The sequence below is a fragment of the Leptonychotes weddellii genome, chromosome 16, assembly GCF_054177405.1.
Source record: "Leptonychotes weddellii isolate Sample4059 chromosome 16, ASM5417740v2, whole genome shotgun sequence".
Lineage (NCBI taxonomy): Eukaryota > Metazoa > Chordata > Mammalia > Carnivora > Phocidae > Leptonychotes > Leptonychotes weddellii.
In genome coordinates, this window is record NC_138384.1 from 29,796,677 (window position 1) to 29,813,608 (window position 16,932).

Sequence of the window (16,932 nt, forward strand, 5' to 3'; positions counted from 1 at the left end):
TCTCAAAAGATGTAGGGACAGTGGTCTAATTCTGGCCACATCAACAATAGTGAACGGGCTGGCTTCCACGCATTCAAGGCTAAAATTTCCTTCGTTCACTCTGCAAATGTTTGAGCACCTACTTTGTGCGGGACACTGTTTAAGGTGCTAAGGAAAGGAACAAAGGGATCTAGAGAAAGTCCCTGCTTCTAGTGCAAAGAGACCACAATAAACCATTAGGTCGGGCACCAGAGGTGCCGTGGAGAGAAAGAACAGTGCTGGGCGCACACGGAGCACGCAGGTGCATCTTCGAAGACGTCACTGGTAACCGGAGCTGGCTCTCAGAAGCCGATGGCTGGATTTTCAGGAATTGAGAGAGCCAGTTCTTAAACACATCTATTCTCAGAGTTAAATTACATAAGCTCACAGTTAATAAGTTATATTTAAAAGTTATCATTAAATTTAATTTGATAAGTTCTGTTTAAAACTCATCACTTCTGAATTCTCTTACATTTTACAATTATCTATGCTGGGGCTGAGCAAACTTTTTCTGTAAAGGGCGGGACAGTAAATATTTTAGGCTGAGTGCGGCATACAGTTTCCATGGTGACTGCTGGGAAAAAGCAGCCGTAGATGTGTAATATGAGTGGACAGGACTGTGTTCCAATAAAATATTTCCAAAAACAGGTGGTGAGCTGGGTTTGGTCTAAGGGCTGTGACCCCTGCCCCCGGTCTGTGCTCAGGTATTTAGGTCTCTATCTGTTCAGTGGAAATGCTACATATGTACGTGCAATCCTACTTGCATCTCTTTCCAAATCCACCTGCAGAGACAGCACACTGGTAGCCTGCCATCGGCCATGGTGAGAGTATTTACACCACAAAATCAGCAAAGGCTACAGATCAGGGCTTTTCCCCCCCCTCTCCCTGGAGAGCCGGTTGTTAATCATTTACCAGCACAGCACCAGCTAACGTGGGCTGTGAAGAAGGCCTCTTTGAGGAGTTGACCTCTGAGCAGAAACTCTGAACTGCACTTTATCCTTCCACCTGCGGCGGCCCGTCCCACCCACAAGGGGCGACCTACAGGGCACAGTTTGGAAATACATCTAAACAAAATAGTCTAAAGTTTGCAGAGATGGCCAGAAAGAGTAAAACACACACTTCTTTAAAATACGTAGAATGTAGATGGCAAGATGGTAAGCCCACCTTGCCACACTCCAGGGAACAGCTTTGCCTCTCTTTAGCTTTTTTTATTATTATTATTATTTATTTGACAGAGAGAGACACAGCGAGAGAGGGAACACAAGCAGTGGGAGTGGGAGAGGGAGAAGCGGGCTTCCCACTGAGCAAGGAAGCCTGATGCAGGGCTGGATCCCAGGACCCTGGGACCATGACCTGAGCCGAAGGCAGACGCTTGACCAACTGAGCCACCCAGGCGCCCCTCTCTTTAGCTATTTAGCATGGGCAGCTAGGAAGCCACGGATCATGGTCCAAGGCCTGACCTCATTTATTCCACAGGCTGATGAGACCGCGCCAGCCGCTGATTGGCGCCCGCACGGTTAGAACTCCAAGGTCCCACTCAACACCTCACAAAGTGGGGAGAAGCAGGGGAGAGGGGCTCAAGAAGGCAGCCCGGGCAAAGTCGGCGACCGCAAGCTACTTTGGAAGAAGCAGTATTTAAAACAGACACAGGGGTTATTTGTAAGGGAATGGTTTGCTGGATGAAATTCAGGAGTCCAGGCAGCGGATACGATTTGCGTCTGTGATGAAGGTCACCGTTCTCCGGATCAGTCTTCGCTCACCTGACTCTTGGCTTAGACCTCAGAAACTACCTCCTCCTCCGGCGGCATTCGGCGCTGCGGAACAGTCCTCCAAAGCGGGCAAGGCACACGGACGTGATCGTCCACGGTGCAGCGCGACGGCTGCCCCCCCAAATCCGAGTCTCTTCCTGAGCACTCCTCTACTTCTTACCCAATTGGCCTGGTGCGTTTTCTTGTTTATGACATCTAAGTTTACACACCATCTGGAATAGTCCCTGAATGGAGAGAAGAGCATCTTCGTCATACTCTATTCAAGTCCTCCGTTCAGAATTAGTGAAATTCATCCCGCCTCCAGATGCTTTCTCCTGCCTCCAGAACACGTCCAACATACATTTCCAAGGCTCTTTCTCAAGAGGCGAGGCCAGGAGCCCCACAAGAGATTTTCCACTTCCCCTTGGGAGCTTGTCCAAGTCCACGATCCTCTGTCTTTTCCCGGAGCAGAAAGCTCCACCGGGGAATGACAAGTAGATTACATCTCTCAAAAAGCCCCAGTCCTCCTGACAAGCAGCTCCCAATCTTGCTGCACGATGGACAGGTGTAAAGAGCTTTGAAAAACACCCAGTGCCTGGCTGGCCCTGTCTGCAGATTCCAATCGCTTGGGCGGGCATAGGCATTCTAGGTCTGAAGTCTCCGTGCTCGAGTTCAGCGTACAGCTGGGATGAGAGCTGCTGGTCTAAACGGCAGGCTTTAGTGGGGGACGACCTGCCTCCGAGAGTCAGAAGAGCACCCAGCCTGGTCCCAGGAAGGAAGGCTTAGAATGGGCTGGCGGTTTCTCTGCCAAGCCGCTCAGCTCTCCTCCGACCGGGACTCATTTTCACCGGGTGGTCCCTACCCGCAGTGAGCCTACATCCTCACTGCCATGCTAACATTCTCCCTATGAAGGGCACCTAGGATGAAGTACACAAACCCTGGAGTCTGACCGAAGGATGCTAAAATGGCAATGTTTTCTTGATCACCGATGTGTTCACTCAGCTATAGGGTTTTGAAACAAGAAGGTTCTTGGATGTACTATTATTTTCAGTATCACTTAGACCATTCTGGCTTTCCTACCTTGGCAGCAAGGGACCCCGAACTCCAAGGAATTCTTGAGGAGGACTTGTTCTATGGGTACCTAGGAGATGAGAGTGTCAGCCCGTGTAGCATCCTGTGATCACTTCTCTGGGTCAGACAGGACAGCAGAGTGTTGAACTGCCTCCTTGGCAGCCATGGGAGACCAGGACACACTATTCTAGTCGACAGCTTTGTGCCCACGTTTAGAGACGATGAGGCTCAGGAGGGCGGCTGCTAGTGGGAGTGGTTTAGAGACCGGCAGAACTGAGCTTTCATCAGGGCCAGAGCCCAGAAATGCCCAGTTACTTTGAGAAGCTACTGGGAACCGTGATGCCAGGAAGCGACCCACTGGCACATTGCCCAGAGCAGGAGAAATCCGCGAGGTTTTCTAGAACGGTCGTCATGAAGGTGGAGGCTGCATTTCCAGGTACAGCTTTTCCCCCAAAGTGGGCACCTGCCTGGCACCCGCAACAGTGCAAGAGGTTGTAGTCAACCCCAGTTTTCCCATCACCCAAAACCCTTCTCCCAAAGAAATCCAAGGAAAAGGAACCATAAAAATTTAATTTTAATGATACAGAAATAGTATATAGTACATTTCTTTCCACAGCAGCACTTCATTCATCTCTAAAAAATTTAACAAAATTAAGGCTAAATCAGAGCAATCTGATAGTAAAGGGGTATTTTATGGGGTGTTATTTTTAAAGAATATCTTCATAAATACAGGCTGTTCTTCAGGCCAAAAAAAAAAGAACGCCAAACAAGATAGCAGATATGCGAAATGTAGTACAAAATGTGCTCCTTTATACCAATTTATGAATAACCACAACTTCCCTGGGATGTTTCAAATGGGATTGAAAAAAAAAAAGTGAATGTTCGTGACAAGACACGAGACTCTCTGGAGTTAAAGCCATTTCAAAAACAAAACCAAAGACGGTAGAGTCTCCAATATAATCTCTCTAGAAAAAATGTACAAAGCAAGAGTGGACAGTGTTTAAGACTGAGAGAGAGATCTGAGGTGTGTGGTGCCTGGGGGGACCACCCTCCCCCATAACTGGCCTTCCCTTCCCACCACACCCCCAACCTATGTGAGAGAATGAGAGACTCTGACATGTGCTCGAACAAAAATGGCCAAGACTGAGGGTCAAGAAACCAACCCGGGCTCCAGGAGTGGCCTCCTACAAACGCCAGTGTTGACCAGGATCAGGAAGAAGGAATAGCTCCTTCCCTGCGTCTCCATTATCTTTGGCCACCTTTGCCGGTCGGCTGTTCAGCACTGCTCCCTGACTCAAGAGAGACCCTGCAGCTGCCCCAGGATGTAGAATAAGATGAAGTGTCCTTTCTTCTCTTTTCCCTCCAGTAAAACTTCTGGAAGGAGCATGGACAAGTGCAAGGGAAACCCCCTGCAGGGAGCCTCACACTCCACAAGCCTAGTCTCGGACAAGTGACAAGGACCCCAGGAGGTGCACAGAGACCCTGCCTTCACGGGGCCCCACGCACCACATCCGCTTGGAGGGGGTTACCTTCTGTCGTCCTCCACCCTCGCATGTGCACACTGGTTTCCATTTTAATACGCTCTCCTCCTCCACTCCCCCTACGTGCCTTGGGGGATTCGAGTATTACTTTCATTGAAGGGGAATCGTGGGTGTGTTGTTAACATCACTAACTGCCAGAGAAGGAGATCTAATTTTAATTTGAAACATTATACTCCACCTACTTTAACAAGGACATTTTGCTTCATGATAAGAGGACCTATTACCCCAACGAAAAATCTTCTCATGTGATGTTAAGATTTTCATCAAGTAGCAGATAGTACGGAATAATGTTTTAATTTTGCACAAGAGTTTGCGTTTTTCCATTTCTTTGGTACTCAGAGAGAGCCTCCGTTTCCCCTAAATAAAATGGGAGACAAATGTCCAGGTAAATAATATCAAATATCCTCTTAGGATATGTGTGTGTTCCAAAGACTGCTAAAACCTCTAGGAAACAGTGGGTTGAGGTATATATACTCAAATGCATTTCTTATATAAATTCATACGTAAACACAGACAATGTGATAAACATCCAATTACCTACATTTAGGTAGAATAATGAATGCCATAACATTATCAATCACACAATCACATAAAGAAAAGGTATTTTTGAGATCTTTTAGCTCAGTAGTTTTCAAATCTGGTTGGTCATCAGGCTTGCCCGGTGGAGCCTTTTACTAGCAAATTCCCTCGGCTCGGCTCCACTCATGAAGATCCAGCAGGTGTGGCGTGGGACCCAGAAGTTTGTATTTTTCCCTATAAAATGTGATATTCCAACCCCCTTGTTATACAGAGGACACAAAGGTCCAAAGTAGTGAAGCAGTCATCTTCTCCCTTGCTTCTAACAGAGCAAGAGCCAGAGAAAGGGGTGAACCAGGTCACTCCTTTTTTTGTTACTGAGTCCCAGAGCGTCCCTGAGACTTGGTGCCCTTCCACTGAAGCCACCAGGAGTGGGGATTCTGTGGTCAGAAGTAGGAGCTAAGCTGTTCGAAGGCAGGGACCCTGTCTCCTATTCCTTCTGACACAGTCCTCAGTAATAAATGTCCAGTAAATACTCGGTGGTGGGCAGTCGCTCAGCTAAGGCCTAATGCTGTATTCCCGGCTCACTTCTCTGTCTCCGATCAGCCAAGCAGGTGCGACATTATCTAGCTGGATATGGGAATCTACCTGAGAAGGGGAGTAAAGCTTGAACTTAGGAAGACGCCAAGTTCAAACAACAGGACTCGGCATGATGACACAAGATGCATAAGATTAATTACTACGTCTTTCTCTTGTTCCTGAATTATGTGTTAGGTGAAAAAATAAATGAATCCAAGGGATAGAAAGAAGCCATTTACCTGTAACATTCTGGCAAATGTGAATTACAAAAATCCTAAATTATTCTAATAGATCATCCTTAGCAATTATAACAACTATATGTTAGTGACTTCTGTTACTGTTTCTCTTGGCTTTCCATGTGTTTTCTCAGTCTTATAAAACATTCTTTCGGGGATGGAGTCAAACTATAACTCCCTTATAAAGCTGATTGTGAGGGACAAACACACTTAGCCTCTACCTCACGACACGGTTCCCCTCCCTCCCCCCGGCCCCGTCTCCCTCCCACCCCTATGCCAGCGCTCTCTCTCTCTCTCTCTCACACACACACACACACACACAAACTTACAAGTGTGAATTTAGTTGGGAGGTGGGCGAACAGGACTTGTTACATTTTCTATTTGTAGCTATGAATCATAAACCATGTTATAAATAGTTCTACTCTATTGCCATCTTGATTTTAGATAGGATATGGGAAAAGGGAGAACCGAAACATTTTAGAAGCCAACAGGAAAGTATTAAAGGAAATTTAAGGCTACAAATTAAACAAATCACCAGGTACATGAGCCACTGAGGCCATATAGCCCAGCCCTGAGGGTGCCCACTTGCCACACAGGCTCTGCTAGGACAGGGCGAGGGACCATCCAGGGCCAGGGGAAGAGCCTCAGCCCTCCACAGAGAGCGCCACGGCTGGCCCGGGCTTCCCCTTACTGAGCGCTCCCTCCCCCAGGTAACAGTGAAAGGACATAAGGTTCTATTTGAAGGAAATATCCTTAGAAATAATTTATGGATGTGGCCCCTCCCCCTGGAAAGAGCCTCCATATCCCAGAGGGGGAAACCTGTGCATGCATCCATATGGGTCTTCTCCAAGCCTTCTGCCGTAAGAGGCCAGGGAGGACAGACCTTCTTGAATGTACATTTTGTTTCAAAGAAAAGGAACTTTCTCCTCTTTTTTAACCGTTAAATTCATTCTTACCTAGATAGAGATTCCTGGTCATTCCTCCAGATAATCATTTTAAAATCACACTGATAAGCTCATTCATCCATTTATTCACTCAACACCGCTTTACTAAGGGGTGGCTGGTCTTGTAGAAGGTGAGAGCCGGAAGAGACCTCAGATATCGTGCACCCCAGGCCCCTCCCTTGTTACCCGAGGTGGACAGGAGCGGTACCAGCCCCATAGCCTGGGTTCCTCACCCCCAACCCCTGACCCAGTATCCGCCTCCCGGCTCCACCCAAGCATTTAGCAAAACCTCATGCAAAATTTATGTGCTTTTTCATTTCAAAAATGAAAAAATTACAAGATGAAAGAGTTTTTCTACCTTGCTACAATTTATAAAGCTAATAAGTATCAGCAAAATGGAATGATAGAACCAAAGGTAAACGTGACTTTAAAAAAACTAATTGCAGGGTTTATAAAGACTCTTTCTACTTTTTTTTTTTTACATTAAATGATTTATGAAGTCACATGCTATATACACATGACAACTCTTCTGTCTTTCTGCATGGTTAGGAAGTCTTTCCAGAAGGACAACAATACCACAAAAGGACACTCGGAGAAAACACAGACCAAAGCACGTTCCACGGCACTGACATTTATAATCTGCGGTTCTAGTCTACAACATCCACTCGTGGTCTAGACACACGCTGTGAACATGAGCTAAGAACACATCCATGTTCTACTTATTTCACCAGAAGGAGGATGAAGCTGCTGCAAACATTTCAGTAACGTATCTGATTCGTAACTGCCATGATCTCCCATGAAATCCAGCTGGATTTAGTGAGCAGACTGGCTGACCTCACTTACGTTCTGGACGGTCTTCCTCACAACAGGAGAGGTTTAGAAAGCCAATACATCTCTTCAGGGAGATTTTAATGTGTATTCCAGATTCAAATTTATTTTCTGATGGGCCATATATTTGTGTAGAAATCTACTTATCACCCCAACCCTTTAATAAAATTCATTGTGCCCTGTTCCACAAAATAGTTAGAGAGTCTTACGAAAAAAAAAAAAAAAAAAAAACACCCAAACAAACCTCTCAGCTGACAGTTACTGGTGTGAATGAAGAGCTTCAATTGCTGTATATTCGAACCCCCCAGGAAAATTACATCAAAAATAGACGTTTTATGACAAAAATCACTAAGATATCTCAAAACCAGAACAAATAGGAAACAACACCATTAAAGGGATTTAAGTACTTTTCTGGCCACTACTGCAGAGACAGAGAAGCTCAGTGGGGTGCGGGCATGCAGAGCTCGGCACTATATAGGAGAGAATTAACAAATCCAACTCAGTACAATTTTCATAACTGGATTGAAAGTAGACTCTTAATAAAACCAACATATTTCTTCCTCGAGGCAACGATTAGCTAAAAGGAAAAATGATTTCATATCCTTGGTCCATAAAGAAGACACATTTATTTACATTCCCAATGGACTAAAAGAGGTTTTAAACTGTCACAATTAAAATTTTATGCTTCCAAAAATATCATATGATCAATGCACTTAGCTTAAAGCTTCAGGTATTAATAACTTCATTTAGATAGACTTCTTAAAAAACCAACACAAACATACTTTCTAGAGTGCAAAATGCTTCTTATTAAATACTTCAGTAACACAAAAGCAATTTGTTTTTTTAAACACAGGACTCCCTTTCGGCAGGATCACCACCACAAAGACATCCATTGCCGGCAATGGACGCAGAACAGAACTGCTAGCTCGGGTCAGTGTGACACGACAACCTTGCCTTCGGCCGCTGCCCCTGCCCAGACGTGACCCCGATTACTTGTACAGACTCATGGTTGGGCTCTGGTACATGCACATGTACGCATCACAGAGAAGTCTCCGTGCGTAGCCTTGGATTCTTCTGGAGTCCAGGGAGTGCAGGTCCTCCGGAGACATTTTCAGGTACTCTCCCACTTCTGGGCATGGGGTAACTTGAGGAATGTTGAAGCCGTTCTGGCCGCCTGAGGAAGGAGGAAGAGCTCTAGTTAGGGCAGCCAAGTTCTAACCCCTTTGGCCGCCCCGGCCTACTAAAGCGATCCTGCGACTCTAAATTTAGTGGAGGCTAATTTCCAAGATCTGAAGGACCTTATTTTACTTCTGACTCCTAGAAGTTCAAGGCTCCTTTTAAGTCTTGACAGCGTTCTCACTTCTTGGTTTCTGAGAGGATTCTGGGACCAATGGAATAAAACCAGTAAAAGGAAGCATATCCTGAGCAAAGTCCAAAACCCACTTTATAGGCTTCTCTGTATTCAGGGAATAGTGTTCCATAATATGCGTAATCACACAACATCCAACTCCTCACATCCCGTGTCCCCTCCCAGACAGAAGGACCCCGGTCGCTCCACCATGAGATCATCCAGTTTAGAGCACATCTAGCAAACTGAATACTATCCCACTTCCCTAATTTTTAAATACATATTTGTGCAAGGCTTTGCTTCACATATCATCAGACTGAATGAGGGCGCTGGTGTGGCTTTAGGTGCTCCCGGCCCAGCCCCTCCAAGGCTTTTCCAAATGTCCGACCCCCAGATGCTCTTCAGTTACGTGAGAGCCCCTGGTACTGGACATGTGCTCGTTATGTATCGGTTAAACAATGCCCAAGCGTCCTCGAACATGGCTGAGAAGGTGCAGCACACTCCCCGCTTCGGGAAGAAACATTACACGCAGAATAGGCTTCTTTTTCCAAAGAAGGTATCTGTTTCTATTCTCTGCTTCCTCATTTAGAAGGCAATGTCGTGCACAGCATAAAAGACAGAAGCAATGAGGTCAGGAAGATGGAGTTAAATACAAGCTATGTGACCTCAGGCACCTTAACTTCAGCTTTAATAACAGGAAAAGAGGAGTAGTCCCCCATCTTGCAGGGATCTCGGGACAATGACTCAACGTGCTTCCCAGAGAGCTCGGCGCGTAGGCGCTTCATGAATGGTGACTACGGCTTGTAGCGGAACGGAGAGGGGCCTGAGAGTAAAAGACGACGAAGCTGAAACGAAAACTTCTCAGCCCTCAAATCAGAATTTTAGGATCCTTCTTTTAATAACAACCACGTGTGTCAAAATACCACAATGATACTGTTCCTTAATTTAGCAACAGGGCTGCATATGCATTTCAAGATATAAAGACTATGTCACCAAAATACTCCTGAGAGGCTTTCCACATACACTACTCTAGGACTCAGAACAGACTATCCGCTATGAACTATCCCACTGCAAACTACAGCGGTGCCACACGTAGAAGAAAAGTTCTTAAAACCATCCCGGGGGCACCTGGGTGGCTCAGGTGGTGAAGCGTCTGCCTTCAGCTCAGGTCATGATCCCAGCGTCATGGGATCGAGCCCCGCATCGGGTTCCCTGATCATCGGGGGGTCTGCTTCTCCTTCTCGCTCTGCCCCTCCCTCCGCTGGTGCTCTCTCTCTCTCTCTCTCAAATAAATAAATAAAATCTTTAAAAAAACAAAACAAAACAAAATACCATCCCGATCCGCCATGCTGTCAAAGAAGAGCCAGGCAGAGTCATCCTTCCCATACTTGACAAAAGCGACATAGTGACTTGTTTCTATGCAGAGAACAGCAAACAATTCCATCTTCTGGCAGGGGATGCAGCCGTGCCTCCAGTCCCAGTCAGGTAAATCTTTGGGAAGTGACACCGGGTTATATTTATGGTTCAGTCTCTTGGGATGAAGGTGGACCTGAAACGGAGCATGAAGGGAATGTCACTCGTGAGCCAAACTCAAGTGTTTCCTGCAAACGGGCCCCACTTACTCTAACTCAATTCAACCCGATCAACAGCAACCAAGTACTTCTCAACAGTCCACCGACGAAACAGAAGACGCATGAGCAATACCATTTGATTATCAATTCAAGTTAATAATGGTTTTGAAAAGTTTCCAAAATGTTTCCAACTCCAACTACAAATAATTTCCTATCTCAGGAGAGAACATCCCTTAAGTGACGTCACGCTTACTTGAGTGTTGCAGGTTTTACAAAACTGCTTGATGTTTCCAGCGGAGATATCAGGGTCATCATAACACTCTCTACACTCGTACATGGCGAGCCCCCCGCATATCCGGCACTGCCTGGGGGCTAAAACGGTAGGGGTGGGAGAGAGGTTATGGGGCCTTTAAACATGTGTTCTTCCATTAAACAAATTAAAAGGAAAAGGTAAGCTTTATTGAGGACTTAGCATCAACAAGTCCACCCCTCCCTGTCCCCATAAATGTTATATTTCCTTGGACTCGGGATATCTTTGAAAAGACATTTTCTATGATCAAGTGACAGGTTGTTTTTTTTTTCTTAAGATTTATTTGAGAGAGAGAGAGTGCAAGCGAGAGAGAGCACGAGCAGGGGGCAGGGAGAGGGAGAGGGAGAAGCAGGCTTCCTGCTGGTCAGGGAACCTGACTCGGGGCTTGGCGCTCGATCCCAGGAACCTGGGATCATGACTGAGCCGAAGGCAGACATTTAACCAAGTGAGCCACCCAGGCGCCCCAAGTGACAATTTTTTAAAAACAGTGTATTCTAGAGTGTTTTTACACAATTATGAAACGTCTACTGATGACAATTCAAAGAATGAAAAAAATATAAAGAAGAAAACTGTAAGCATCTACAATTTCAGTTGGCAAGGGATAACCACTGTCAACACTATTGTGAATTTTCTCCAATAATTTTATATCTGCAGATTTATGTAACCCTGTGTGTGCATGCGTGCGTGTGCGTTGGGGGGGGGGTCCTCTTATAGAAAGGACCAACTTACCTTTTCACTTCACATTACATTATAACTACCTTCACAAACATGAATTTCAATGGCAGTAGTTCCATTGTACAGATACACCATAATTCATTTAACTACTCATCTCTCAAATAGATTGTTCCTAATTTCTTAATCATGTGACAATAAATACATCTGTATATAGAATATTTATTTGCATCTCTGATTATTTTCTCAGAATACCTAAAACTGAAAGTACTAGCTTAGTATTTCAGGCTCTTCAGATCCTGAATTGCTTTTTGGAAGAACCGTATCCTGTTAGACTCTGACTCATAATTAATGAGACAGGCCTATTTGTGAAAAATAAACAAAACAAACAAAAATCTTATACTTACTATCTTCAAGTAAATCTGTTATATTTAACTCCAGAGAAGGAAAAATTTTTTTAAACAGTTTAAAGTCTTTTCCAAATCGAGGCATCTGAATAATCAGACATGATGGTGCCTAAAAACAAGATACATGTATTTTTAGAATCAAAGTGCTGAACAAAATTCTCCCTATGAAACCGAAGCAGTCATGGTCACCACGGCAAGCAGCGGTTCTGCTATAATACCAATGGCCTGTATGCAGGATCCGAGCGTGAATGCAGAGCGGGGAGGCAGAGAACCAATGAGCCACAAGTTTTCAAGTGGTCCAGGATCCATTTCCTGGACACCCAGAGGTCAGGCAGGTCAACAACCCTGGGTCTCTAGCAATATGATGACAATCTAGAGTAACACTCCACTGTGGGTTTATATTTAAAACAAACATTTTAGAAAGATTGTTTTGGCAAGTATAATAAAGAAACTGTGGTCACTGAAGGACACCATTCCTTCTATTTCAACAAATAACTGTAGCCATTAAAAGCTTTACCAGAACATTCTTTCAGAAATAAATTCAATAAAAATAAACCACAAGCACGTACCACTAAGATCATGAAGACACAGTAAACAATAAAAGAAAAATAATTTCTATCACTTGTTCACTAACAAACCAATATAAGTGAATTTATTTTGTCTCTTGTTGAAGGAAAAGTAAACATTCTTTTTTGATATGTTTGGCTAATATGCTTAGATAAAATGTTAAACTGGGTAAAATGACAGTTTAAAAAAAAACACAATTCTTCCTTTTGCTTCAAATACTACTTAAAAGTTTTCAAGTTACAAATTAGCTTTACATTTTCTTTTGCACCGAAAATCCAGAAAGTCTAATCTTAATTCTAAGGCATTTTCTGCAAGGACACAACTGAAACACTGAACTTTTTTTTTTTTCTTAATTTGTGTTTTGTTAACAGTTACTATGTTCTCAGTGGGGTAAAATTAACAGTTATTAAATCTAGTAGTAGTCTCAAGATTACTAAGGAATGTCACATAAAATATAATAATCACTAACCTCTGCAAATTTCAGGTTACTGTTGATAAAAGACCATTCCAATAACTGCTGAATTGTAGGAACTCCAACTTTCTCATTTTTTTCCATAAAAATTTGATAGAAGTAACAATCTTGTACTTTTTGACCTGCTGATCTAAAAACATGCAGAAAGAAACATGATTTTTCTCCAAAATGCTTAAGTCAGAACGTGAAGCTGTCCCAGCAGTATTTGAGGCCAGAAAAACCTACAGCATTGACGGTGCCCCCTGGGTCATCAGAACAGGTGAAAAACAATAATGCAGATTAATTAATTAAATGTACTTTGCATAAAACCCTAACAATGAGTTCTTATTTTAGTTTTCATATCCAAAAGTCCCCTTAGGGATCAGCAGAAAAATAATGGAATAACATCTGCAGTCGAGAAGCACTGTGTGAACAATAACAACCAGAAGCTAAAATTACTTGGTTCAACTTAACTGTCTAAATCTAAAAAGTATTTTTAATCAGTAATCCATTAAACTATTGATTGTTTAAAATCTAAAAGGCATTTAATGCTTTAAACAGGAAAATAAATTCTTATGTCTCTGAATGGGACAGACCCTTAGAGACCTTCCAGACTCAACGGTTCACTTCTAAAATGAAGGGCCTGAGTTCTAGGAAAGAATAATCATCGCTTCCCGGCAACTTAAAGCAGAGCCATGTGTAGAAACCAGGTGTCCTATCAACCACTGACTATTCTTTCCATGAAAGCATGCTATCTCTTTAGACGGTCACTCATTTATTCAACAAATACCAAGTAAGCTCCTACTATATGCCTGTCACAGTGTTACCAATATATTATACATTTTCCCTTTCAAATATTTTACAACAGGGGCACCTGGGTGGCTCGGTCCGTTGGGAGTCCAACTCCTGATTTCGGCTTGGGTCATGGTCTCAGGGTTGGGAGATCAAGCCCCATGTCGGGATCGGCACTCAGAGTGGTCTGCTTGAGATCTCTCTCCCTCTCCCTGCCCCTTCCCCCGCTCACACATGCTCTCCCTCTCCTCTTTAAATAAAATCTTAAATTAACTAACTAAATATTTTACTATAGAATGCCATTAATCTTTAAAAAACTAACTCTACCAAAAGGATTAATAATCTTTAAGTGTACTATTTACCTTCCCAGCAGAATTTCTGGGCACAGAATCAACCTATTTTTATAGCTAGATTTCAAGATTTTTATAGAAATTTATTAACATAGTTTCCATAATGAAACAGCTGTTCAGAGACCAACCTTCAAAGCCCTCAGCTTTCCAAGCAACTTATGTCCTGAAATAAATAAAACTTACTTATTAACAAAGCCAGGAGATTCATGAGAACCCACAACAAATAAAAACAAATGATAACCAAAAAACCTGAAGGTTATGCTCTATCAATATTTTACTTGGTTGTTGATGACTTTATAAAAGACCAGCATTTTTCTGTGAAAGCCAAAAGCACAAAAAAATTTAACTTACAGGTAACAGGGAAAAAAAAATAGGACAGGAAACTAAGAAAGCATAAAGTGGTCGAGGTCAGTAGTTGCAACAATTAGAAATAATAATGGTGAGGGGAGAAGGGGAATCGTGGTTGATGGGAATCCAAGAGCAGGCATCGAGAGAAGGGAACCAAAAATGAGGATGAAGACCAACAGCTTTGCGATATTGAGGCAGACGGATTAGGAGCCTGGGAGGGGGGTGGGGGAGAAAAAAAAACAAGCACTCAAATCTCATTACCACAGTTTTAGAAGGCTAAAACCCTAAAGTAATAAGCGGGTCATTAAGGCACGCAGACACAAGAATTACAACAAAGCTGGTGGGATGGCACAGAACCGTACAATTTAGATTGTCGTTTTCCACTAAGAAAATCTAAAAGCACAAGGGTACAAATGTTGCATTAACCTTAAAAGAAAACATATATCTATGGAGAAGATAAAAACAAAATTCTTTAGATTCTGGGCTATCTAGCACTGTGGAATAGAATATATCCATGTAATAAGAATACCCAGACCATGTTCTATAACGAGAAGTATTCAGTAATTCAACCTGAAACTGCCCTGTATCTTTGCTTCTTGATTGCCCATTTTTTTCTTTTTTTTTTAATTTATTTATCTGAGAGAGAGAATGTGAGACAGAGAGCATGAGAGGGGGAGGATCAGAGGGAGAAGCAGACTCCCCGCTGAGCAGGGAGTCCGATGCGGGACTCGATCCCGGGACTCCAGGATCATGACCTGAGCCGAAGGCAGTCGCTTAACCAACTGAGCCACCCAGGCGCCCTTGATTGCCAATTTTATTCTGTTTCTTGGAATTTTTCTTTGCCTCTGTGCACTATCCTCTCTTACAAGTGGCTATGACTTCAGTTTTACCTTCTCTTTAACACCCCACACGAGTCATCATTACCAGTACTCTTGTTATTGTTGTTTTTTGAGTATGAAGGCTTAATTTACCTATATTTATGACCTTGATTCTTCCTTGTTTCTAGCATACTACTCCTTTGTTCTAAATTCAGCTTTGTCTTTCTAAAGTATATTCTGTAGTAAGTCTCTGAGTTAGGTGATTTAGTCCTGGTTCTTCCTGCTCAGGAATCCTGTGCACCTTTCTTCTTAGAACTTAAGTCTGCCAAAAATTCTGGAAAATATTCAGCTGTTATCTATCAAAATTATTGCTTCTTCCCCATTCTCTCCAGTGTCTCCTAGAACTGCACTTAGAATCTGTCTTCCACGTCTCTTATCCTCTCTCGTTTTCCAACTTCTTTCCCTTGGGGCTACATTCCAGGTACTTTCTTCAGATCTATCATCCAAATGAACAATTCTCTCTTCAGCAATACATACTGCATCCAGTGACGCACCCCCTCCCAGCCATAAAGCATATATACAGAGATAGACATTTTTAATCTCTATTTCTGGGAATTCTATTTTTGTTTATTTGATTTTGTTTGTTATCTAATCCGCATTTATCCTCCTAGGTGGCTAAGTCCTTTGTCTCGTCAGTCCTGTAAGACTTCTGTGCAGTCTCTCAGACTGTTCCACTATTTTAGAGTTTACGGTACTCCTCTTCCTAGTTGTTACATCAGCGGACTCTCCCTCAGAAAGAAAGGCTCGTGCAGGTGAAGAATGACACTTGGGACAGAAAAGCTAACGTTTGAAGTATCTTTTTATATCTTCTTACAATCTTTAAACGAGTGACTCCCCATATGAAGAGGCCACTGAAAGGGGAGGGGAACAGTGACCCCTTCGAGGGGTGGCGGAACTTCCTAAGGCCCTCTCCAAACCCCACAAGCCCTTCAAGCACCGAGATGCACTCTTACATGTATCCAGCCCTCTTCACCCCCCGAGAATCACAGCTGTTTTCATCTTTGTTATTACTGAGAGTCTATGACATTCACAAAGGGTGTTGGGCTATGGGGGAAAAAAAAAAAAGACAATTGTTTTAATCATCTGAAATTTAGCTCTTCCAGAGGAAAACAAAAGTAACTTTTTTTCTCCCAAATTGCCTGTTAGATTTCCTACATCATGTATTAAACACAGCTTTCTTTCCTCATTTGTGTCTGAAAGCTGACTTGTAAGATACTGAGATTCTATTTTTGAGCTTTCTATTCAGGTCTATTGGTCCACTTTTATATAGTAGCACACTGTTTAATGTCTAGTGCTTTGCCTTACAGCTTATAATAGAGCTCTTAAAAAAAAAAAAAACCCTCAAACTTCAATGTTTTCACCCATTTCATCCTGTAAAGAACTCTAAAATCACTTTACTGAGTTCAAAAAAAAAGTTAAGATCCTGTTTATATACAAATCATTCTGTAAAAAATTAACATCTCTAAGTAACTTACTATTCTTAACTGGAACACAATCTTTCTCACTAATTAATTAACTCACCTTTGAGCTCTGGGCAAATCTTTTTAAAAAACCCATCTCAGGGCGCCTGGGTGGCTCAGTTGGTTAAGCGACTGCCTTCGGCTCAGGTCATGATCCCAGGGTCCTGGGATCGAGTCCCGCATCGGGCTCCCTGCTCTGCGGGGAGCCTGCTTCTCCCTCTCCCACTCCCCCTGCTTGTGTTCCCTCTCTCGCTGTGTCTCTCTCTGTCAAATAAATAAATAAAATCTTTAAAAAAA

At 43.2% G+C, this 16,932-nt stretch overlaps 1 protein-coding gene across 12 annotated transcripts in view; it reads right to left on the bottom strand.

Annotated features, from left to right (window-relative positions):
• Positions 1-3,393: 3,393 nt before the first annotated feature.
• The window catches only part of CYLD (CYLD lysine 63 deubiquitinase), a 65,889-nt gene continuing 52,350 nt past the window's right edge, over positions 3,394-16,932 (bottom strand). For all 12 annotated transcript variants that reach the window (XM_031037893.2, XM_081806591.1, XM_031037895.2 and 9 more), the window contains 5 exons: positions 12,826-12,958; positions 11,790-11,898; positions 10,654-10,772; positions 10,162-10,378; positions 3,394-8,655 (listed from right to left, as the gene is read on the bottom strand). In XM_031037893.2, coding sequence (XP_030893753.1) covers positions 8,471-8,655; positions 10,162-10,378; positions 10,654-10,772; positions 11,790-11,898; positions 12,826-12,958 — 763 coding nt within the window. In that variant the 3' untranslated portion in view covers positions 3,394-8,470. The remainder of the gene's footprint in view (positions 8,656-10,161; positions 10,379-10,653; positions 10,773-11,789; positions 11,899-12,825; positions 12,959-16,932) is intronic.